The 24,588-nt window shown below is 35.9% G+C and overlaps 1 protein-coding gene across 1 annotated transcript in view; it reads right to left on the reverse strand.

The window, feature by feature from the left end:
- ELP4 (elongator acetyltransferase complex subunit 4) overlaps positions 1–24,588 on the reverse strand; it is a 136,647-nt gene that overhangs the window by 60,603 nt on the left and 51,456 nt on the right. The window contains exons 8-9 of the mRNA XM_032113188.1: positions 17,578–17,686; positions 14,771–14,877 (exon numbers count right to left, since the gene is read on the reverse strand). Coding sequence (XP_031969079.1) covers positions 14,771–14,877; positions 17,578–17,686 — 216 coding nt within the window. The remainder of the gene's footprint in view (positions 1–14,770; positions 14,878–17,577; positions 17,687–24,588) is intronic.

Genomic DNA, 24,588 nt, shown 5'->3' on the forward strand with positions numbered 1-24,588 from the left:
GAGCATGGCTGTGTGGCTGAGTTATTCTTTCCTGCCTTCAGAGCAGCTGGTTACTAAGATTAATGATTTATATATTCAAAAGGGTGCTGATTCTTCTGCACTTGTTGGCTGGAAATGCTGCAGAAAGCATGACACCCATATTATTTAGCTTCCTCTCCACAACTAAAATATATATATGTACAACATTCAGCTGTCAAGCATTTCAAAAGATTGCTAATTCAGTTTGAACTTAATCTGCTGAATGAAACTACTTTAAAAAATGTATTTCAGTTTTAAGGAGAAAAGTATGACTTGTGTGAGACAGAAAATTAGGCTGATAGTCATGCCTTTATGAGTGTGCCACTGCCACTCCCCTTTTCAGCAACAGGAATGGGCTGTACTTATTTGAAAGGATGATTTGCCCTGGGATCTTTGTACTTCTGTTAAAATACAAAAATAACAGCAAAAACATGCTGTTACACAAACCAGTGAGAAACCAAAACATATCTCAGAGTGCAATTCTTCAGTGTTTTCTAACTGCATTATCACAGAATCATAGAATATCTTGAGTTGGAAGGAACCTATTTATCCAAACAGTGCATCTTTTAACTATGGAAACTATAGAAGAAAACTACAAAGAATTTTATTACTCTAACAATTCAGAAATCTTGCATTTGAAAAATTAATTATATCTGATGAAGAATTAGTGATACACATCACTAATGAAAAGCAGCACTCTTGACACAGGCTGCTACTTAAAATATTATGATAAAAGTGAACTCATACAAAAAGGACAATACTTAGCAAAAAGGAATCCTAGCAAGTTTTTTATTCTGAAGATAATTTGAATAACCTTACCCAGAAATAAAAGGTCTGTTTTGTCAGATCATATTTGTACAGACAGGTTTTTAAACCAGTAACTATACACAACATGAATAAATTTACGATTTGGAAAAAAATTAAAAGATTTCTTCTATGACAGATGATTTTGCTTTTTCATTCTTTCTCAGGCTCTGTGTAATCCAAATGCTCCAAGCGGGTGTAAGTTTTGGTAATGGTCAACAGAGTAACAGGTACTTTGTCTGATGTTTGACCAGCACTACTGGTCTAATAATACCGTAATGTTCTAAAAACCAGTAATTTCTGTTTCAAATCCCTCTTGAATTTTTATCTCCTATACATCCAATGTTGCCCTGGTTCACCTCAAAGAAAGAGTTTTGATGAAACAAAGATCACAAAATGCTTCACGAAACCAAAATGCTTTGGTTAGGAGAAAGCAGCAGCCCCGCATCCGCAAACAAGGAAGTCTAGGGAAAAAAATAATCTCTGCCTATACATGCTTGGCTAAAAGTCTCCTGACACAAATAAAAGGATCCTCCCCAACATATGGAGGAGCTGCTATGCCCTTCCGGGGATGGTCTGTAGCTATGTTCACCTCAGGCACGCCAAGGAGAGGTGAATTGTCAAATGCAATTTCAATCATTGGGTGGTTTGGTTGAGGCAGATTAGTTGTACGCAATCATGATAGATAGTTTATCCCAGCCCCAAACTGCCGCTTGGGAAATCTTGCACGCAAACGAACAGAAACTCAGTCATTATTAGTGTCAAGAAGGTACACAGAGGCAAAATTTGGTTGGCAGCCAGGCAAGATGAATCAAGGCGAAAAAGTGACCAATTGCATGTTCAAAATGGAAACTGATAGGCATGTTGTAGTTTGGAAGGATTTTAAACACCAGAAAAAGTCATACATTATTAATTATTCAGAGATAAATATTTAAAAAGTCTTGCTCTATGGAGAAATACAATTTTTAAGTCAATGTAAATTACATGTATAGTGTCCTAATTTTAGGCTTCTTTATCCCAGAAGCTTCACTATGACAGTTCAGAGCATTTCTTATTATATAACTTCAAATACTCCCATTCAGAAGGAATACTGCAAATTAGAAAATTATCTACCAAATAAACTTTTTAAAAACAAGTAAAAGGTGTATTAGTTTTGCAGAATTACTTGTAAGCAAAGCAACCACTTGTGCCCCTCACAGTGGAGTATAATGCTCATATTTATCACCTTTACTTTTCCAAAGGTACCTAAATATTTAATGAACTAAACAGTGGAATCCACCTGTGTGAGCAATCACAATCCTTGGTTCTCTAAATAAATAGCAAAAAATTGCTAAAAGAGAATGTCCTCAAGTTTCATTGCCTGAAGTGATACGCTCTGACAAATCTAACAGCTCTTTCTGTGTCATTCCTAATGCACTTGTCACTCAGTATTATCCATTCTCATTAATGACAATGGGAAAGTTTATCTTGGGAACACGTTTTAAATCATCCACTCTTTACAATAGGACCATGAAATCTCTTACAAAACATGAGGCGGGAACTACTCTGACAACAAAACCCCTTCCTGGCAGCTTTACTCTTAATTCCTGTTCAAGGAATAATGTGTTTATCATACAACCATACGGAACAATATATTAGATGAAACTTGAAACAAGAATAGCTGGTTTGATTTTTCAAGATAGAAAGTGATTTAACAATATTTTTTTATGTTGGGAACATTAAATCTTTTACAAATGTAATTTTGTATGGAACCATACTTCCTCTTTTAAAAAAAAAGTTATAAACTGCTCATAACATAGTTTGAATACTAATAATGTCATAGAAACAGTGATACTGCTCACAATAAAAACAATCACTAAGGGACTATGCCTGGCTTTGTACAAATTCTACTTCATTTATAGATATTTTTACCAGAAGTCTAGACTGTATGCATAAAAATACTCCAGTAGTAAATACTCTGTTTTGATTATGACTTCTGCAAACTGATATCCCCCCTCTATCAGTGCTATGCATTTGCAACAGATGCATTGAACTATTTACTTTACTTTGGATGCCTAATGTAAAAACTACAATATTCATTGCTTCCCTTTTCATCTTCTCATTTGTAACACCACCACCACCCTTCCATAAAAGCAGCAGTTAACATAAGTTACTTTCAAACGCATCTGACCGCAATAAGTGCTGATTTTTTGGATCAATTTGTAAAGTAACAACAAAATTTCAGGATGAAAACCTGAGAAACAAAAAATAATGAAAATCAAAGAAGCTGCTAGAAAGTATTCCAGTTATTCCTATTTGTGTGAGCACAGACAACTGCACTGAATGTGCAGGACAATATTGTCCTACAGGATGCAAATACACACCAGGGTGTGGACGAACAAAAAAGGAGAAGCAGAAGTAGAAAAGACCATGGCACAAATAGAATTTTAGTTCAGACAGAGGAAAAAGTGCTTCTTAGATAGAGATTACAGGTAATCCACTGATAAAATCCTTTCACTGTAACGTTTCTACCTTAGAGCCTTTTTACTGTACTGACACAGTAAAAAGTCTCCTTTGTAGGTTTAGGGACATTTCGGTAACCTGAATCTAATTTTCACGGCTTTTTCAAAGTCATAATGCCATTTTCAGATCAATAAAAAATCAACACAGATGCACCTCCACCTCAAAACTGTCTTTTCCGTAACTGTGGCCTTGAAGGTTCCTAAAGTACCCCATGTTTTTGTAGGACAGGCAGAACACAAAAAAGCCAGTTCTTTCCTTGTTTCCACAGGTTTTCAAAAACCATAACATAATAAGCCTGAAATTTTCAGGCTGTTGCTGAGGATTTTAGCAGGCAATAGTGACTTGTCTTCTTATTCTGCAAAAACTCACTTTATTAATAGAAAAATTAGAAATAATGTGGCTTCCCATTTAACTAATGAGAAATGAAATATCTCACCAGTAATATCAAAATGTAAAAGAAACCTAAAAAGAATAAAACTTAAACAGGGCAGTAATAAAACAAATATATTTCAATACAGGGCTATTTAAAAGTAGGTACTTTAATGATACAAATACAAAAATTAACATAATACATTTAAAGATTATATTAATTTAAGAAATGCCTCTTTAAACAACATACGAATTCCATTTAATTATAGAGCTCTTCAAAGCATCAGAAATCTCCTTTTAGTTACTTACTGAAATATCTGCACACATTCAATATTTATGCTGCCTTTCTCTCTATCCATTTTTAAACAGAATTAAAGGAGTAGCTAAAACTCTGCCAATAAAATGACAGGAAGGCTATTTTTAGTCTAGATGATGTAGACCAAGCATAAACAGCCCATGGCTATGCTACTATTGAGGATCAGATCTAAATACAAATACTAGATTTCCTTCTTATTAGTTCTTTTTTTTTTTTTTTAACAGCAACGAGAATTAGAAATTACATACTGGGTTGTATCTCTTAATAAATACTCATCCTAGAAGGAGAACCATTTTCCCCTTCATTATAGCAAAAAAAATAAGCTGATGCAACTCCTGCCACACCACTTTCTGGTAGAAAAAGGTTTGTGAAAGCACATTTGAGGCAGTACAGGAAACCTGTAACCTGCCCAGAATTACAAAGCTTTGCACCAAAAGGTGAGAAGTGTTTATGGTGCTGCTTTCAGGGGCTTTAGATTGCAGGCAAGAGACACATCTATCTCCAGAGACTATAGTGTTTATTGATTAAGCAATACATTACTAAGTCTTGAATAGATCAATGAGAGAAGAGATGAAACCAATGGATAACTGCACATAATAGAGAGCCCGAAAGAAAACGCTGCTCAGTTGTAACATCTGGCACCTCCAGTGGCCGGGGATGTGCTTATTCTATTAACATCACACACTGTACCCAGATGGGTACAAGCTGGGGCTACACCTACAGGCAGACTTGCCTTGGTCAGCTCCTGTTCATCTACTTGTGTGTTGGCTCATAAATAAAAGCAGCTAAGGGTGAATGTCCAAAACCTGAGCTACCCTGGACCAGTGCAATCCTTGACTGAAAACAAACACTCACAGACCCCAAGTGTATCTGCAAACTGCACAGTTCCTCCCTGCTCCAGCTGCAAAGTCTGGAGCCAGCCCAGCTGAGGCAGGTCACTGAACAGCTCCTCACCAATCATGGGAAATGTTTTGCTCACAAACACACCAATATTCAAATGCCCAACAGATACTGTGGGTGTATCACAGAGACTTCAGAAATCCCCTCAAGAAATCCCCTCAGCTATTCATGGCCAAATCCTCCACCTCAAACGTTCGCATGTGGGTCACACAAAGCCTGTCTTTCCCAGAAAAAGTCCGTGTACAGTGCCTTAGCAAAGATTACTAAAGATCTTCAAACTTTAACTGTTGAGCAGCAAGGTTATTTTGAGAATAGCAAGCGCTGTTTTAGATGCAAGATGAAGTGGATTTCTCCCGTGTAGCAATGCTCACATCCTCCCACTTAGAAGTAGTAAACTGGTTGGTTTTCTTTATTTTCTGCTTTTACTTTTCAACAAGACTTAAGCAGACACTACTCAAAGATTACTGGTTTAATATGAGAAAAAAACCTAAGTCCATTTAGCAACTGTTTTGTAAACCTGAACTTACGAACATCAGGGTGAATTCTTGAGTAATTTGTGCTACAACGAACTTCAAACAGGAAAAAAGTAGATGAAGAGTCCGTAGACCGTATTTCCATGAGCTTAAAAATACAGTTTTTTCAAACCTTAAATACCTGAAATGAGGCATTTAAAGTGAACCATTTCCAGCAAGTGCTACCAGCTGCTTTCAGTCAAGCAGCCTATGACTGGTATAAGTTGGCACCCAAATTCCCTTTATTTATTTATATATTTATGGACATCAATAACAAGCTTTAATTATTGTACACTATACAATTATTGCTTACTTTCTTCAGAAGGAAGGAGGAAGCAGAACCGTTAATTGGTAATAGCGCTCATTCTGAAAGGGGCTAATATGGTGTCAGGGTTAAGCAGGCCAGAAACACCACTTTAACTGCAATAATAATAATAATAATATATTATAATAATGATTTTCTTCTAGGAGACAGTTTCACTTGATATTTCAAAAGCTATTGGCTTTCCACATCCAATAAGAAACTTTAAATTACATTATCTGTATGTATAATACAGAATCCTTTGAGAATCACATGAAATATAATGAAGAAAAATCAAACTAAAAAAAAATCAAAACCACACAACTAAAACAACTGTGACAAAGAGAGCAGTAAAGACAGCATGACCAAAACCTAACTTTACTTACACCTTAGGCACTGTGGTCCTCACCCATTTTCCTTACGATAATCTACTTTTTGCACAATTCTCTTGGCCAGAAATAAAAGAATAAAATGTACCCTGGAATTTAGTTGCAAATAATACCCCATAATTTAGCCAAAGCAAAAGTAGTATTTGCACAATGATTATGGAACATTTTTTCTTCAGCTACAGTACTTTGCAGTGTATGTATATTTTTTTCCTCCTGTCCCCTTTTGGCACTTTCATTAAGTCCTTCAGACTAAGAATAATAAGACTAGTTTGCTCTCAATGAAAATAATTTAAAAACCCAAGTTCCTATATGTTAACAGTTCAATAAAGGGTAATATTTTTTGTGAAACAGTAAAATAAATAGATCAGAAAAATGGTATGGAACAATTTCTGTACAGGTGAAAAATTTAAAGAAACTATAAATTTGTGGTTTCCTTATAGATTTACGTTCATCCAAAACCATTAATATTTTCAAAAGACTGGAAATGTTAACACTTAATCTTGAATTTCCAAAGTTACAATAAAACATTTGAAATTTGTTTATTACTAGTCATGGCAAATGTTTGGCAGCATTGTTCTGTTTACCTACAAAATGCCATTTTAACTCTTTACAAGTATTAGATGGGGCTATCTTCCAGTTTCCCAGTTCAGGGAGTACTTTGAATCACTTCCTACCTGAAGATCAATAACCAAAACCATAACAAACAGTACTGAGACAAGGAGACCCAGATGGAAGCACATCTTGCACACGGACACGTGAAATCCTCCTACTCTCACTCCTTTCACTAAGAGCCCTCAACTTCAGTGAGTGTCAGTAAGGTTTGGGTACAATGTAGACCTGTGGGTGAGAAAATCTGACTTCCTCTCAGCTTTCCTTTTTATTTTCCTGCACTTACAGGGATACAGAAAAACAGAGATCTGTTTTACCATGTTTTACCATGGCCTGATAGAATTTGTTATTCTTTGTAAAATGAGAACTTTATACAACTATAAAATATCCTAAATTTATTAACACTTGTGATACTTTAAAGAGCTTTTAATGGAAGTGGCACTCAGTTCCTGCTGAGAACTACAAGAAATACGGGGCTTAACTCTTTTTGCTTCTTAAAGACTCATCATCAATATCTTTCTAACTCATGCCCACAGACCTTTGTCTAAAAAATACTACTGCTTCAGTGAATAATATAATCCTTGTAGAGAAAGAGTTTTTTAATCTTTATCAACCAACATTTTTACAAAAGATGTCCTTATTCTACCTGTCTTCTAATAGTTAGAAAGTGGGAATATGTCAACTACTTTACTTGTCTGGCAAATACAGGAAAAGTTGACCAATTTACTTACAGACTGAACAGGCCAAACCCTTTCATGCTGCAACACTGACCCTTAGCACAGATCCTGAGAATGAGCAGCCCATTACAATATGCACAAGTGACCTTTCATGGCATTAATGACTTTGTGGTGCATGTTCTTCCATTGCAACAACACACAGCATAAATGTTTCTAAACACCAGAATTATTTGTTTAAGTTCTGTTGAAAGAGTTCTGTTTACTAACAAGAAACTGCAGAGGGACTGTATTACAAGGGTTAAAGTTTTAAAAAATTGAATAGAACTCTCATTCAATTCAATTCAATTCAATTCCAATACAACAGTGTAACATTACCCTGTTATACAACCCATAAAACAAAACTAATTCTTAAATAAATTTCAGGATATTACAAATCTTCCTTCCCATGAAACCTAAGAGTTAACAGTATCTTCCTATATTTGCCTACAGACAAAAAATTAATAATTTAATTTACATTATACAGTAGTACACAATAAGAAGGTGATATTTTCAAATTGAACTCTTCCACATGTGCACAAGATACGTGTCCCGAAATTCCATATACTGTCTAAAATTGATCACTTGATTTCAGTCCAGTGTACCATTAAGATTCAGAGGGTTTTTCTTTTCAAATAGGAGTACTCAAAGTATTGTTTCACCTCAAGTTATTATAATTTAAAAATACTCTCCCAAAACTTTAGCTAAATTGTACTGTCACAATTTTAAACACGTATATTTATTCAAAATTGTTTGAAAGAATGTAATACATTTTTGACAGGCAGTCTTTTACAATATTGAAATCAAATCCTTGATTTCATCAAACCCTTCATATTCTGTGCCTTATTCCTGGAAGGCTCATGCCAAAATGATTTAGTTTGATTTTCTTTAACAATGGTAGGTTGGCTTGACAGCATCTAACAAAACAATTCAGTGAAGTACACCATACCAGGTAAAGAGAACCTGAACTGGCTACTAGATGAAATAATGTAAAATGGAGCTTGGTATTATGACAGAATTAGTTCTGCAGGAGAATCTTTTTTGCAGTATTATTAATTTCAGATTAAGAAAATGTTAATAATATAATTATTAGTATTATAATTATTGTCTTTTGAACTAGTTTTAAATAATGCAGTGGTAATGTCTTTATTAATATCATAGGGAAAATGGACAGGAAAAATCAATGCATAGTTGGTTTTACTGGTATAAATTTCAGCTGAATTTTGTTCCAGTGTTTTACCTCTCTCAGTTGGAAAGTTTAGTTTTATATGAAGAATTCCCTGCTTGGAGTCCCCCAGCTTGAGTGGAACATCCAGTACCAGAGTTTGCCAGGTATGATGCATCTGAGGAGAAAGAGGTTTTCCATGCAAGCCCCAGGGGTAATTGTGTTCTCAAACACATGGGGATGAGAAAATTGAAGAAATGCACTTTCTGTAACACTTCAGAAAAGTTCTGTCTCGTCTCTGAACCAGGTATACCTGTGAAGTTTCATCCATGCTCCAGGCCCTGGGCAGCCAGGCAGTCACAAGTGCTGGCTTGGTAAAAAAAGGTTCCATTTTGAGGTTGTAAAGCTCTAACAGAGGGTCAAGTCTTGTAAGGGCACCAGTGCACAATCTCAAAATACAGAGTTGTTTTGTCTATATATGAAGATATATAGATCAGCATTGCAACATGCATCTTGTAGCATATATTAGCTTATTTTCCTTATTTTACTGAATGAGTGCTATGGAACTATCTCTTTACCTAAATTTATAATAAACCAGTGTTTTGTCTTTTGCGAGCTCCCAGGCTCACTGATTCTTTTTGTTAACAGTGGCCAAAAATAGTTCACTAATTCAAATGCATTTATTTACAAATTTACTCAACTTTAGAAACATCTGAGAATATAATCAAGATTAGGGTCAGCCATAATGAAGACTGCCTCGAATTCTCTTGGAAAAACCTAAAAGAAGTGATGCTCTTATTGCCACTTTCTAATTCTCACTTCAGTATAGAGGTTGGTATGGAATGGATGTGTATTTTAAATATATACTGATCCCATATGTGCTGGTGACAGGGTTGACTTGTTCCTCCAGAAGAAACAGCCTAAGACACAGTTTCTATACCTGTTCCTGACGAATAATTACTTAGGAAATGTTTGAAGGAGCCCATTTCTGGCACTCAGTGATGCTGCCATCTCCTGAGCCCCTTAGGACCAAACCTGTGCTATGTGGATACCACACTGAAGCACTGCAGACATCAGCTCTGACTTGGTCTCACCCACCTGTTTTGGTTAAGTAATCCCTAACAGCGGCCTCTTGCACTTCCCTTTTGCAAATAAGAAGTTTACCACAGTGTAGTCTGTCTAACATAAGCAAAGAAAAGAGAGAGACTGAAAGGAAGACAAAGAAAGTCAGAAATACAGAGACTTCAGATGGAAGCTACCTAAGCCATATTTCCTGTTTTAAATGGCCTACATCACCATCTTAGAGAGTTTTAGTCATCTTCCAATACCAACACTGGACACATAACAGACATGAATATCTGGAGTTGCAATTATTTCTTATTTTGGCAATCATTAGTTTTCTCACAGTCTTTTACTGCTAGATGAAGACAGGATATTTTTTGAATGCCTTTGGAATCATATGTTTGTTTTTAATTCTATACAGACTCAGTTGCTGGTTTTTGTGGTTGTATTTCCTTCCAAAGACATAACCTTTTACTCTGGCAATTACCATGGGGAAAATGCAGTATAGAATGCTCCACAGTACCATACTGCATCTGCCTGGCACTGAGAAACCAGCCCCTTTCCTGACACAGGACTCCTCTAATTTCTTCCCCTCCTGTTAGGAAACACCTCTCAGAAAAGAAACTCCTGAACTTGTACTTCAAGCTCTGGAAACTTGTTTTTTACTGTGTGGTAATTCTTTATATTGTATATGACACTTGGCTTCAAACTGAGCTGGCTTCTAAAGAATTTTATCGTGGGCTGCACAGGTGTTGTAGCCATTAGAAAAAAATATTGGCTGCTGTGACTTGTATATTGACAAAAAAAAAGTATTTGCACAACAACTATTTATTAGGCAAACTATAATAAAAAAACTTGTAGGAAAAAGCTTAGTCTCTATACTTCTAATAATTGACTGTTACTTGAAGACTTACAAATTAAGCGAAACTAGGGAATTAAAAAAAACACCCTCACAAACTTTCCTATTTGCAAGTGTTTATCTGAGTGTATCAGGAGTTTTAACTTTAAATAGATGATTTCAGAGGTTTGTGCTGTCCAGACAATAACAAAGGGAGTTAATCAAATATGAATCTTCTCCAACTGTCTTGTCAAACCAGGTAATGATGTCCTGCCAGCCAAACTCAGAGGGAACATGTGAAACAAATACAAAAGTAAACAGGCCCTAAGCTGCCCAAGGGAAAGTCAGCAAGATGGCAATTTCAATCATTTGGAATAATACTAAAGCAGCCTTAGGCTTTTCTCAGAATGGAAACATGTCACTGTTACTGCAATATTTGAACAAATCAGACTGCAAAAGAAAGGAACACTTATGTAATCACAGCCATAGAACAGTGCTTTACTTGATGGTGAGGTGGAAAATAATTAAGGGAAAATGCTCTTTTGGCAAGTAATTTTAAATGTACCTAAATAAGAAAGATAAACAATGTTTCCATAGAATTTGGAGCAGAGATAAAACCAAATTTAACCACAGATTCCTTAGGTCTTGACACAGGAGGCTTTGGAACAACCAAGATAAAGTTCTATCAAAGAAAACTATGAACATAATGTTCCTACAAAATTTATCAAATGTTGATAAAAGTTACATTCAGAGCTACAACGAAAGCAAAAAGCACTTCAAGAACAATTCTGCTGAACAGTCGCACTAAGATGAACGGGTTGTCATATCATTTAACTGAGAAATCAAAAAATATTTCAAATATTTGGGGAACTTACCTAATCAGTAAACTTTCAGTATGTGTCTAGTCATGTAGCCATCTTTTAGTCAATCATCAGAAAATCAAAGGGAAATTGGCATGACTCAACCCAAACTTTAATACCGCATGATTGTGTCGTGTAAGCTTGTTTTGTGCGAGGGCTGCTGTGGTTTTAGCAGAGAGATTAACGACCGGACCTAAGCTGGCCTCCAAACCTTGCCCTGCTGATGCCTCAAGCCCTTTGAAGTCTGACCATCATACCTGGCAAAACAACAGTGGGAACTAGGCTGGTGTCAGATCTAATCAAGATCCTGCCTCAGCATAGCTAACTATGGGGTACACTAATTGGCCCAATTGCGGATTATACCTTTTGCTACAGATTCAAGACAATAATTTAGTCAAATGATGGTTTTTATCTCCTCCTAATTAAGATTCCAAAGTGGGAAGAAATAGGATTAGACAGGCTAACTTCAAAATTGTGTCCTTTAAAGTGGCATGCACATAAGATAGATCTCTGATAATACTGCATATAAGAGTATATTGCTAGTAACTAATGTGTGAAGATTTGGGAAAGCTTGATAAAGCTACTGCACCTTTTAGGATAAACATGTAAGTTTTCCTGGAAAGGCTCTGCTTCATAATTTATAAATGGACAATGAGCAGTCATAAATATTCATTAAAAAACCATCTTCATCCTGAATTTAAAAAAAAATCTCTTTAGAAAACATTTCAGTCAATCTTATTTTGACAAGAAAACACAAGGAAAACTGAAGCAGTTAGACGATTCTGCAGGCTATAAAGAGGTGGAGTCCCTCCCACAAAACTGCAATCTAATAAAGAGGATTTGACATTCAAGGTTTTTCACCTGTGAGGGCCAAACTAGAAAGAGTTATTTAACTGGTGAGCAATCCAGAGATGAGAAAATCCATGTCCCATGCTCGTTTTAAACTGTAAAAAAAGAAAGGTCTAGTGATTAAAACCCTTTTTGAAGAAATTTTGCCAAAATTCACAGGTTCTGTGTTTCTAGATTTTCTTATGTAATTTGATTTTAAAGACACATTTCAAATAGATGTCAGTATTTTTGTCCTAAATTGTGTATATAAGTATGCAGAATCTTTGCAAGACCTGTAAGGTACTCAATATACATTTTCATTTCATACTTAAACTACATACTGAAGAAGTCCTAAACTTAGTTGTACTCTGTATAAAGCATACTGTTGCTTGTAATGCACACTGTAGTGCTGCCTTATGCTTCTACCCCCAGAACCAGTGCTGACTGACTGCTGATGCATCACATCCTAACTGTAGAAACCAGAAACCCATTTTAGAAGACCTTATTCACATCCTCTCATAATTCGGTTCTCCCTTGCTCCCATTTTCTTATTGCCCTTACTGCTCTAGTCAGCCTAGCTGAAGTCTGCTTTCCCTAACAGTATGAGGAAGAAAAACATATGTATTATAGATTAGTGAAACGTGTACAGGAAGATCACAGTAGGACAGTGATCTAACATGTTCAAAAAGGGATAGTTTGTGTCAGTTCAGCTTACAGAAAGCATATCTCTAACAAAACCTGAAGTTATCCAAAGGGGGCTGCACCCGAGCAACGAAGGGAGAAATTATACAAGTGGGTCATCTATGCATGTCTAGGGCAACAGGTTGTTTCAAGAGTTCCACTTCTCTCCTGTTTCCAGTGCCCCATGGCTAATTCAATTCTTTTTACAGAGCCTCCTGCTAAGGGTTTTCTTTCCTTCCAAGTTACATTACAGATTAGAATCTCCAATTCGTCCAACAGAAAAAATTGTATTCTGAGACAGGATTCATAGCGATGAGAAACCCCTCAAATATCCTAATTCATAGCTACAATAAATGAGAATTTACTGCGCTGTGAAATGAGGGTGCATGCCTCTCTGCACCTTTGAAAACAGTGAGAACATTTGTATTTTAAAACCAAACACAGACTATTAAGGGTTTTGTTTCTACTGTACTGCTCAACAGCAGTTGTTAAAATGCTTTAATACCTCACAATGCCTTGTTTCACTAACTGCATTCTTGGGAAAGTGACAAACATTATAAAGGAATTGTCTTTGGGAAAAAAGCCCTCCTTCATGTATTTGCCTTTAAGTGCTTCTGAAGAGGATACCTCTAGTTGAGAAACTTCTAGCACTCACGCAGAGATGACCTGCGTGAAGAACTGGCTGTCTGATTAACTATTAACTACTCTCAATAGGATTAGATAATTAAAGACATTGATGACCATTAATTAGGAGGAGGGCACCTTAATTTGTCACTTGATAGGGCCCTTTCAATGATTTATAGGTTAGGGCTACTTGCAATTGTGAAGGGGAGGGGGCAGTGAAGAGAGAGAACCCTTAAGTTACCTTATCAAGTGGCCAGCTAAAAAGGGCAGAGGGTCAAATAAGGGCCAAAGTGGTCACTTAAGGGTGAAGTCCCAAACACCAAAGCAGTGCCAAGCCACATTGACCAGCATTTGGTGATGGAGTAAAAAATATGCTAATTTATTGGTGGCAATTCTCTCTTTTTATGGTTTCAAGCAGTTAAGACAAGTGGTCTGCTTAAGAGCTTTTCATTTGAAAAGAGATTAAACAAAATGGTTTGTCAGGGATGCTTGGCTGTTTTATGTCTTTGTTAAAAAAAATTTGCCCAGACTGTACCGATGACTATCACATCACCCTGAAAGCCATCTTCCATCTCTAAGCATTACTTGGTTAATAAATACATCAGCTCTAATTGCTTAATAGTGCTATGTTCATTTGCTCTTTAGCAAGATTAAAATGAAATACATCTTTTGTATTACTGCCTTCTATCAGGACTGTCTGCATAAAGGTCACAGAAAAAAGTTTAAATTTAGTAGGAAATTTACTTAAGGACATTAGTGTAAATGATACTGTGTTTAAAATGACATAAAAGAGTGAAAGGTGATTCCAGTAATGCAAAGAAAATGGTTTCTGAATACTGATAAGGACACTTATCCCCCATACCACACACAATTTTAGGCAACATTATACATTAAAATCCCTCTACTGGAGTAATAACATGTAGCTACTTTCCCACCCACTAACACAAGTAAGAGCAAGTCATTAACATTTAATTAAATATGCTCCTGACATCCTTAGAAACATGTCATGCTTTGTTATTGAAGGTTGTGGCCTACTTTCTATGTACATTTTAAACCAAAATAAAGTATTTATAGCAGACTGATTTAGTGCAGCAAATGAGACATTTTTAATTAGAAGGCATATTACAGTATTTTATAAAACTGTTCTGAACAGCAAAACCAGAGTGAAATGAATTTACAACATCTGATGCATATTTTATGTATTTCACAAAACGAAACATAAGAGATGGGATTAGCTCCACCTTTTGGGTTCTAAATAGTGAAACAATGTTTCTCTTACCTCGATGGTGAACAGCTTCCTTTTTAATCTAAAAGCAAGGTCCTTCGTGTCTGACACATCACAGATCAAGCTATTAAGCCGAGGAAACTGATGTACATGAACCAAACCTTGTGGAAAGGAAGAGTAAAAGAGGGAAAAAAATTAAGAAAACGCTGTCATCCAGATGCATAAATTAGAGTCTTACAGCAGAATTCTGTATATTTACACACACTCATCCTCCCCTTTTTAAACTGGAGCTTACTACCAGGAGCAATGAAGCAAACGGTGCGATTATGCTCAAGTAATCAAGCAGAATAAGATAAACAGAAATCCTTGTGCGAGGAAAACTAATTGCACTTTGGTACAGAAGTACAGATGTAAAGAGCGATCTTAATACTTGTCAAAACTACAGCCGGTTTGTGTGTGATTTTCTCTTGTATTTACAGTAAGCAAATATGGCTATCACCTTGCATGCTGCCCACGGCACCACTGAGTGATCTTTATTTTATTAAATGCACCAGTAAGCAGCCAGCAAAACAAGGCTTATGGGTTACTGATAACCACTGAAGCTCTAATGAGAACTCCTTCGTTTTGTGGCCTGAGAAAGACTTGAAAAAAGTTTCTGGAAAATCCCGATTTAGATCACACTTTTAAATAAATTTTAACCCCTGTGCCACCCCAGAAGAAATACATTTTCTTCCTGCAGCAGGCTTCTATAGCTGCTCAGATGTTTTTAACAGCACTAGGTGCACTGCAAGCTCTGCATTCTGTCAGCTGCAACTCAAGCTGATTTTTTCTGACAAGGACGCTGGATGGTTTTTGTGCAGCCTAATATAGTCTCTGAACAACCTAAGGGTGATTTTCTACATCTGAAAACCAGGAAAATTCTACAGGGCTTCTCAATTACTGGCCTATATTCGGTATTCATAAAGCCAGCGTCTAAATGGAAATACTGAACATTTAGAAAAGGTAACTGACTTCAAAACGGCAGCTGTGAGAAAATCCCCAAACATTAAACCCCTTAATTAAAATAAGGCAAGTATTTTTTCAGGCATTTATTTATTTTTTTGAAGGAAGTTTCTTAAAATTGAAATACTTCAAAAAGCATAATTTTTATCGGCACTAATTAAATTCCCGACAATATTAGAAAAGCATTTTTATAGTTTTAAACCTTCTATCTCTGCCTCCTGTTCAGTGAATTAGAAGAATTATTTGTTAGGCTTTTGAGTACAAAATCTAATATATAATAATATTCAGGAACAGCAGGTCTAACACAGGGTTGCTTATATACAGTATCCTAGAAATTTTATTTAGGGATCATCTATATAATTATTTTGTTATTTTGTGGCTTTTCAAACATTTAAATTTGCAGGTAGCTTAATAAAACTATTAAGGAGGATTCATTAAATAATGCAATAATGTAATCAAACTTCTTCTGAGTAATGTCAAAATCTTTCATCATCTGCAGTAAATAAATACCTTAAAATATGTTCTTAAGCAAAAAGAATACAAAAAGTTAAAAACATTAGAAATATCTCTTTTCAGAGTGTCAAATTAAGGTTGTGCAAATCTCAAAAGCTATGTATATTGGCACATAATTTTTACTAAATAGCACCAAAAATGACTTAGCATACATTTTTATAGGAAACCAGGAAATAAATGCTAAAACAGACATTGTCTTAAAGGATCTTTTCAGGACTGAGAAAAGGAGTATTAAATTGACAGAATTACGTTAGCATAAACAAAGGCTGTATCACGATTATACAGTTGGAAAAATAATTAGGCAAATTATTACAGCTTTTGTTCACAGTTTCTTTTTCATTCACCTTTTTTCAGATAATGAAATGTGCACTACTTTCACAGTCAGAAAGATTTTTCTCTGATTTATTAATTACAGCTTGCATACACACAGTGGTGTCTCAACACCATCTTTGCTTGTTTTCTGTATACTCTGTACATTCTGCTGTGGAAAACACTGCCACTGTCATATGTTTACAGCAGGTCTTGGATAAGCAGTTTACTTTCAGCTAAAGCTTTCCATGGAACTACAGTAGTATCACAATAATAAGAGCTGTAATTTATGCACACTCTGAGCACTGCTCCGGATTAGCTAAAACTGTTATTCACTGCTTTGGCTGTGCATAACTCCTAATATAATTTTAAAAATTGAAATAGTTCTGCTGCAACAGCTAACAAAAATCTTTGGGAAACTACATGCAAGATTAAGCACCATTACACATTTTGAAGATAAAACACTTGAGAGGCTACATGACTTTTTACCAAAATCAGTTTCATATTTTACATGCCACATGTACCCACATTCATATCTTTAAATGAGCAAGTGCTGTACCCCATAGCTGAAGAAATAGAACATTATTTTTTAGATAAAGTTTATCTAACACATAATTTAGCAGTTTATTCACCTTACTATAATATATGTTTTCCCGTGTTCTCAATTTAAAACTTGGCAGATCAAAAGTATTGATTTCATGACAAGTTCAGCTCGCTGGTCAGATGATTGCCAAGGCTCCCCTGCATGTGAATTCCCCAAAGCCTGCCTGTTGAGATGTACATCTGATTGAGCCATGCCTCAGTAATGCGGCTTGACAACATGCAAGGAGTTGCCATGTTTCCTTTGCAGCCTTAATGCACTTTGCTGAAAATTTTCCTAACTCAAGACTGGTTAGGCAAGGGGAAGCATTTAGGAGGTATATTCCAAAATGAAATCAAACGCTGCTTTATAGCAGATACCCAACTGGAGGGTGAGCTGCTAAGTGCCCTAGAAACACTCAGGGCAGACTTTTTGCATTGCTAAAGACAGAACTTACCGTGGTAATCCTTGTACAATGGATTGGTTTCTCTCTCAGAGCCGATAAATGATTCAAGACCAACTACCACATCTGACAAGTTTGTTACACGTTCCATAATTGCTTTATTCTGTAAGACATGGAAACAAAATACACATCCTATGTGATGAAAAAGGTAATTAATGTTCATAGAGTAAGCCTTGGTCTTCTCAATGACAAACTGTGGGGGGAAAATAGGCCATCAATACTTAGAAATTATGTTAGAAGGCTTTTTTCTTAAAAAAAGAAAGACTTAAAATATCTGTCTAAAGAAAACAGACATTTGACAAGGATAAACCACAAAAGGGCTAACTTAGCACTAAATTAGTATTTCCCTACATCTTCATAACAAGCATTTGCTCACATCAGTGATACTTACAAGCCATGTGATAAGCTTATCTCTCATTGATTTCTCCTTTGAGTCTGATGCCCAGTTTTTGTTTGGGTTCTGAAAACCTTGGGTTTTAATACACTTAGGCATATCATGTCTAATATTTTGAGCAAGCAGAACCCCCACAATTACTCATTGTGGCTATCAGATAAACATGGAAAACTCAAGTAATTTCTTAGCATTTTCCTCTCTAAAAGTTTCTCTCTACACAACATACAAATCTAAAGCTTCAAGCAGCAGTACCATTTCTCAATATATGTGTGATTTTTAAGTGATGCCTTAAGTCTTGTGCTACAGTGTACTCTCATATGCCTTAAATAAGCTGTTTTCCACATGGTTTTCTTTACTTAATTTTACATAGCAGAAAGTGACATTCAAAGGTCACAACAGATCTTCAGAGGTAAGTCAGAAAAAATGTTCTTAAATGCTTTGATGATGTCAGTATTTAATGAGAAAAAAAAGAAACACATCTGTGGTAAAAAGCAAAATATTTCTTTAAGATAAGAAATAGTTATCTTAAAGGTATTTGGACAGCTGGTATTAAACTCACGTTCTTGGTGGTTGTAGATGCTACATTCATCAAACCTTCAGGGGTATCAAGACTAATCACCTCAAAATACCCATTCTAATTATAAGGAATTAGCTCTGTAGCCCCATGTTATACTTTCATATTTTCTATTAATTTTAAAGTATTTTGTACATTTTGAACTTCTTTCATAAACTATATGACTGATGCTTATTCTGAAAGGTCAATTTAAATACTGGTAAACTATTTCATAATAACAATTTATCAATTAGGAGCAGAGAAACAAAAACATCTCCAGAGATATTAGAATAGTCCATGCATTGTACTGACATTCAGGTTTATTAAAATGGTGATCAATATCCCCAACTGCTTTCGTGAACCCACATTTCAATAACCATTATTTTCTAGCCACAGAGAAGCTTACAAAGCAGACACGAAAGATGAAAATTTCCTGGTCCTGTCAAGGAATAAACTGAATTCTGTTTTCTGACCAGTACATGAAGTTGTGGCCTGCACAGCCCAATTTGCTCAGGTTACCAGGCCTAAATCCACTGATCCCATGGTACCTTTACACCCCCTCCCTTCCCCACCTTATGGGCCAGATGGCATCAAATCCTGGGGAGGGGTCTCTTTTCAGAGCCACTACTTGTGCACAGGCCAAGAGCATCCATCCCCATGGAATCAGGGAACCTTCACTTTACCTACAAAGTCCAATGACGGATAATGATAAAGTAGTGTTATACTACAGAATTTCCTTTCTGAGGAATAACAGAAGTGATGTGAGGTAAAAGAACACTGCCTACACACCAATCCCTAGACTTTGCTATTATATCTGCCCCTGAAATAGTAAAGCTGACTTGCAAATCACTTCCTCTTCTAGGAAGAGAGAGACAATATATTATATTTTAATGGAATCTTTTGGTCACATTATTCTATGGGGGTAATCACATAAAGGCAGTATAAATATAAATCTGAAGTAGACAGTGACCTCTGTAAATCCACAGACCAGAAATTACCATCTTTTGCCAGTTCTTGAGGAGGCTGCTGCATGCTATTTGTATAAGTAAGAAATACAAAACTTTCATATAAATAAATAAACACTGATGATTCCTGGAAACAAAGCTAAACAAACTCTTGATACAGAAAAAATATCCAATCATTTGAAAAAAACATTTGCTGCCCACTAATGTTTTTGCTTGCCAGTTTTGATAACAATGGGTTACAAAAACTGTGGAAAGAAAGATGCTCAACCATCAGCAACATATCCTCATCACTGACAGTCCTGCAAATCATAAGAATAGAATCTTTCCTATTTGGTTTTAATTCTGGAAAGATTCAAGTGAGAGACAACATTTCAATATTTGCCTGATGATACATACTTTAACATGTTGCTTTCAGCTCTTCCTTTGAAAGGATTTGCTTTCTGAAATAGTACTCTCTTTGCCCATGTTGATTTTGTTTTTGTTTTTAAAGTGTCAAAATATTCCCCTGGCTTAATGCAGTGTATCTCGGGAAATATTTTGCACAGTGAATTGCCACACCAAACAGACATTTGCTTATGTGGCATTGTTGCCATAGATCTGTATCTATCATGTATTTTCTAGTTTGCAGTGTTCAGCACATTAATGTCCAATCAAAGCTGACGTCAGCACACAGATAGTTGTGATGTATGGCATACTGACATAAACACACAAATCATGTTGCCCCATCTGGGCTTGAAAATTTAACAGAGCTCCAGATCTTCCTCCAGCCCCATACAAATCTACCTCCTGCTTCTGGCATAAACTTGGCAGCTCTGGAGGTGAGCCAGGACATGGTTAGGAGGGAAGCCAGGAATGGTGAGATTCAGGGAAAGAGTTTGTTGGCAGCTAGAAGAGGTATTGTTTTAAATTATACTAAAAATGGAAAAAAAAACCCAAAACCAATCCAGTCTTGGAAAGTTTTCAGTCTTGCTAGATGTACTGCAGTTTTTCTAAATTAGTTAGTTCAGCCAAAATATAATTATTCTAACAACATGGTAGCAATCCTGTTGTGCAGGCTGGGCTGGGCATCCATTCTATATCTTACCTTTGTAACTGTTTTTTTTTGTGCTACTGTTTTAGACAGACATTTTAAGTGCAAACTTGCAATATTTGGGTTCAACCAAAGTGTACTTTCAAACATGTCAAGAAAATCCATGTAGTGAGCTGGCTATGGAAATGGGAACTGTACATGTTTAACCTGCTTTGGGGAAGGGCAATTATGGAAGAAGATTCCTTTGTCTTACTAATTCAATTCCAGAAGGTACATACCTTTAAGTAATTATCTGTGCATGTTTAAAAATATTTATTTACAAAAAAAGCAGTTTAAAATGTATCATGTTCTTTGTCTGAGTATGAAGCATGGTACTCTACCAACACAAATTCATGCATAGCCTGTATGCTCAAACTGACACACTGAAATTAATATTGTATGTTTCTACTGGATTGAGTTCTTAATGTACCACAATTTTATCATTACTACTATTAATCAAATCAATCTTGGTTCATCTGGATTCTGTATTAGGAAAAAAATCTGTCTTTTCTACTCTGCTCTAATTTCTAGTTCTCCTCTGATTTCCTGTTAAAATTTTACTAACACCCAGAGATACGCCCTCTCACTTTGTCAGTTTTTAAAAAATTAAAAACCTCACAAAATTTATGTAATAAAAATATTTAAATTCTCAGTCCTTGCACTGCATAAGTAAAAAAAAAAGCCAGAGAATGGAAATTTTTCTCAGGACAGGTTCAACTTTTGTACATAGTACATATAAACAATCTCAAAATGTAACAGGAAAATAAGACACTCATGTTAAAGATCTACAATGAGATACAATTACCACCTATATAATAAATACCTGAATCACATGGACTTTTTGCACATATTTGCATCCGTATTCTGATCAGTACATTACTATAATTTTAATATGGACTTACTGCATTGAAAATAAGGTATTTTAAGCCCATGTCTCTTTTCAAAGAGACATTAGGCCTATATTTTCGTAGAGGGCTACTTCTGTATCTTTACATTCTGGTAATATAATCCCATCACTGGTTTTATTTTAAAACCTTTAATTAAGAATGAACACCTTGAATCCTACTTGAGTTTCATCCCCTAAAACATTACTTACAAATATTGTTTGTATTGGGACAAAACCCAGTTTAAACAGCAAGCTGCATATATTTGGTATGACAGCAGAGTATTCAAAGAGGAGTTCAGATACTCCTCCCACATCTAGGTAAAATTGTATTTAGAGACAACAATCTCTGTCATTACCAACAGGTGAATCCAGAAATCCTGACACTTCATTTGAAAGGTCTCAATAATAAACACCAAGCAAGTTCATGCAAAGTAATATGAATCTTATGAACTTAGACCAAATTTTTGTGTGTGAATTTTCAAGAAAAGCTCAAAAATTGGTTGTATTTTCAAAAAAAATTCTTTTACGGTCATAAAGCTGAAGTAAGCTTAGCACCATAATGGAGAGAGCCACACCAGAATAAAATGAAACAGTGGTTGGATATTCCATAAATGAAATAGTTCTTGATATTTTTGAGAGATTATCACACAATTATGTGGTAATGACTTCATAATCCACAAATATTTACCACTTGTCATTACTGCTTAATCTCCAAAGGATTTTACACTGGAAACACAAATTATTAAGAAACATGGCTTAAATATTTATCACAATTTTTTAATAATTACTGGTCAAAAAATTGCAGAATTACCCATACATCTTCTTTTGGTAAAAGAAGTTAGGTAATAGGCCCTTATACTGGTTTTATAGAGAGATACAGTTTGTGTACTTTTTGATTATTCACAAATCCCCAAAATAAATTATTAACAACTGCTCTGCCAAAAGGTGTTATTCCATAATTAATAAAGACTGTAAACTATAAAATTCAATACATCTTCTAACTCCAAACTGATTAGCACTGTTTACAGTGTTTGCACACAGCAAATCTACTAATAGAATGTTGAATTTTGGCTCTAAAATGAATGTACACTCAGGCCACTGGAATGCAAGACAACCAACAGTACATTAACAAATTTTGGTTTGCAGAAATCTGTACCAATCTCACAAGAAAACGGAACACAAGTGCGATGTCTTTGCTGGAAGACAGATACCCTAGAAATAGAGGATTTGCTACAAACTACAATGCCTTCAGTCATGAGAAAACCACACTTGGGGATTCTGACTGATTAAGCATCTTCTTTTACCTCTGAAGAACCCTACTAACTATATTAGAACTTAGGTATAACTCTCCATCTGTATGGCTGAAGCCAGAGAAGCACTGATTTTGGTTGACTTGTTTAGAGGTACAACATTAGCTAATTACATTAACTAATTTAAAGCACTAAATAATACCTTTGAAAAATTTTATACAAGTTGCAGAAGCAAAGAGAGGACATGTAGTGAAGATAAGAGCAGGCAATTAGATGCAAGATCCTCGTAAAAATGGGAAGAGAGTAACAAAGCATCTGTTGGTCAATACGTTACACAACATATTAATTCCAGATTTTGGTTGCTCTCTTAAAGGTTGCTCTTAATAACATTTGTCCTGATAGTTGTCTCTGCTGTGAGAACTCTGCAGTGTTTTTGCATATTACCATAAAATGTCAGACGAAGGTGGATGGCACTGTATACAATTAATTTTGATAAATTTTCAGGCAGAATAACGAGCCAGGAAATAAAAACTGGATATCACACACTGAAAAAACCAAATCTTTGGATCTTCACTGAAGATGGACTTGTGTGTTACTTGAGCTATGAAAGCATCTAGGGCCAGCAGACCTTGGCACCTTACAAAATAAGATATCTGTTTTGCCATTGAAGGGAAGACCTAAGTGAAATGAGGGAAATAAGGGAAGGCCAACAGTGAAATGAGAGGTTACTAAACAGAGATAAATTAAGCAAGTCAATAACAGTCACTGCTGCAGCCTAAAAAAAAATGAACCAAGTCTAGTAGTTTAAATCAAATGTTCCATCTGTTGATCTCCAAGTGCCTCACAAAAGACAGGCAAGTGCTGCATTCCTCATTTACAAGTCAGTAACAAGCACAAAGGTGTCATGTGAGCTGTCCAAAGCCAAAAGCCAGTCAACAGTGAGCTGGGATCCCAACTCAGCCTTTCATTGTAGCTCTGTCTGCCCCCCTCCATTTGAGGCTCGGTTTAGGAGGCTGCATCCATGGGTTTGGGGTATCAGCAAAATACTTGGTGGTATCATGAAGATGGTGTGGGAGTGGAAACCCAGAAAGCTGGGTGCTGAAAATCCTGTTATTATCTGGCTGAAAGAGGTGATAGATGTACAGTGTGTTACAGGGTGACACTTTTTGAGCTGAATCCTGTCCAGTGCTTTTCTCTTCTCTACCCTTAGCATTCGGTGGCTGAAAGCACAGGCTGCAGGTGACTATGAATGGTTCTGGGGTGTGGGGCTCTTGTACAAGTCCTACTGCACTGAGTAGATGAAATCAATCTGATTGAGCCCTTCTCCAGTGAAGGGTGAGTGGCTGGGAAGAAATCAGTACAAGATCTGGGCTAAGATGAGCCCAGCACCTTCCCTGAACATTATCTGGTTTTCACCAATGAGACTGTTTCACTGTTATAAAAGCACATAGAGAGAAATCTGTAGGTCATTATTTATCGTTAGTCATTGAAGAAATGAACTGACCATTTGAGCAGATTCCTCTAGAAAAATGAACACAGAAAATATGCCGTGCTACGAGTTGGTCATAGAGCAGTAAAAACCAGAGATGTAAAAGCAGTCTGAAGAGGGAGTCATATTAAAAAAGAGCCATAAAAAACCTGCTGAAATTACATATTTGAGACCAACTGGCTTAACTAAAATTCTATGACTCCACTGGGAATCATTCGTTATAAGAAAAAGGTTCAGGAGTTCCCTTTGTTGCCATTTTGCCTGAAAAAAATGTCACTGCAGTTTGCTTACCAATTTAGAAAGGCTAACACCCACTGCAACTTTAGCTCTTTAGACAGTGAATCACATTTTATTCCCAGGTGACCAAAAAGAACCTGCACTATTATTTCAATTAATAGT

The sequence above is a fragment of the Corvus moneduloides genome, chromosome 6 (genome assembly GCF_009650955.1).
Source record: "Corvus moneduloides isolate bCorMon1 chromosome 6, bCorMon1.pri, whole genome shotgun sequence".
Taxonomy (NCBI): domain Eukaryota; kingdom Metazoa; phylum Chordata; class Aves; order Passeriformes; family Corvidae; genus Corvus; species Corvus moneduloides.